The 1,673-nt window shown below is 40.7% G+C and overlaps 1 protein-coding gene across 1 annotated transcript; it reads right to left on the reverse strand.

Moving 5' to 3' along the window:
• Positions 1-676: 676 nt before the first annotated feature.
• Positions 677-1,451, reverse strand: LOC103637501 (uncharacterized). The gene is made up of 3 exons (XM_008659673.3): positions 1,420-1,451; positions 1,153-1,345; positions 677-1,079 (listed from the first exon to the last, which is right to left on the reverse strand). The coding sequence occupies exons 1-3, from the start codon at positions 1,449-1,451 to the stop codon at positions 783-785; spliced, it is 522 nt and encodes a 173-aa protein (XP_008657895.2). The 3' UTR covers positions 677-782.
• Between the last annotated feature and the right edge of the window lie 222 nt (positions 1,452-1,673).

Genomic DNA, 1,673 nt, shown 5'->3' on the forward strand with positions numbered 1-1,673 from the left:
TGTTAAGATTTTGTAAAAATATTCTTGAATCATTGAGCTCGTTTACACTAATTTTTTTTAATTATGTAGGTGGCGGCCTGAGACACATAGTTTTCATCTTCCTTTTGGTGAGATGACAGTCACATTAGAGGATACACAGAAGATACTTGGACTCGATGTTGGTGGCAGAGCAGTGACACTCCTTTGTTCTAAATACTTTTGTTGTTCAGTGAAACTAACTATAAACATTTATGCAGCATTCATTGGTCAAGGAGAATTGTGGGTTCACTAGATGGGTAGATCCTCGTCCGATTTTTCCTCATGCGGAATACATATCCTACCTACAGAATAGGATATTTGATCTAGAGAGAGAAGTAAGCAATAGAAATGATGAGGAAGAAAGAGACAAAAACAATGGTGGTGCTGCACAGGTGCAAGTATGCCCAGATCCATATTGTTGCTGCCCTTGTCACAACAAGAATGTTGGTCCTCCGTCGTCTCCACCGCACCCACAGCAGACACCAACAATGGGAGGATACTATGGGGAAGGGTCAACTCAATTTGGAATGTGGGAGCACTACTAGAAAACTCTTATGTATCAATTGCTTTCAGCGTGTTGATTATCTATTTCAATTGCTTCAAGTCGCCTTCAAGAATTGCTTTAAATCTAGTTTTCATCAATTATGTATTTATGTAATTTTTCATCAATTTGAAGGTAATTCATTACGAAATATCATTGTTCGACAATACATAATACCGAATAATAAGTTCATTATTACATAACTTCAAATAAAACACCAATACTACTGAGTACAACGAGGCCATTTGCCTTTGCGAAATGCATCAGGGTTCTCCTCCATTGCTTCCTTTGCACGACGTGCACGCTCAAGCTTCTTCTCCTTATCTTCCCTGCATTCAGCAACACGCCTCATTTTCTCTTCGTCTTCACGTTGTTGCTCGGCAGCAAGCTCCTCTCGTCTTTTTTCCATCCTCTCTTTATCCTCTGCATCCCACTTTTGAAGATTCTCCAACCACTTCTTGTCTTTCTCTGATATTTCTGTGTCAATCCACTGCTCAAAATCACATAGCGGTGGAGGAGTCTACAAAATATGCAATTATTATTACGCAAAAAAACAATTACAAATTGTAAACATATTACAAGACTATTCTCACCATTAAATTCATCCGACGTTGAACAATAGTTGGCTCAAATGCAAAGTTAGCACACATCCAATATCTCTGTCGATAAGTGTCATGATCTTCAGACTTATCGACCTTACAAGGATCACCACAAAAACACATAGGCACTGGAACACCACTTGGCAAAGGCAGCGGGTCGAAGGCAGTTCTGGTCAAAGGACCCTTCCTAAATTTCCATAAACTCTATAACAATCAGAAATATAATAGACTCACAAAATTAGAGGCGGATCCAAAACTTACCTTGATTTAGCATATTTACCACGCCTAGACATCCTATAAATCAGACGATATCTCTAGTTTAGAAGAATTGGAATGAGCACAACAACAAGGCAGACGTAGGGTACTATTTATAGGCACGTACCTCGGCGCCATAGATCTTGGCGCCGAGGTAGGCCTCGTTGACCGGGGTTTAGGGTTTAGGCTTATACGTCAGAAGGCGGTGTGACCTGGATCTACGTGGCACGTACCTCGGCGCCAAGATCTATGGCGCCGAG

The sequence above is a fragment of the Zea mays genome, chromosome 8, assembly GCF_902167145.1.
Source record: "Zea mays cultivar B73 chromosome 8, Zm-B73-REFERENCE-NAM-5.0, whole genome shotgun sequence".
Lineage (NCBI taxonomy): Eukaryota > Viridiplantae > Streptophyta > Magnoliopsida > Poales > Poaceae > Zea > Zea mays.

Coding starts and splice junctions, on each gene's coding strand:
- LOC103637501 (XM_008659673.3), bottom strand. CDS start 1,451: ATGTCTAGGCGTGGTAAATATGCTAAATCAAG. Junction 1,346..1,419: donor GGTAAATATGCTAAATCAAG/GTAAGTTTTGGA, acceptor ATGGAAATTTAG/GAAGGGTCCTTTGACCAGAA. Junction 1,080..1,152: donor AACGTCGGATGAATTTAATG/GTGAGAATAGTC, acceptor CATATTTTGTAG/ACTCCTCCACCGCTATGTGA.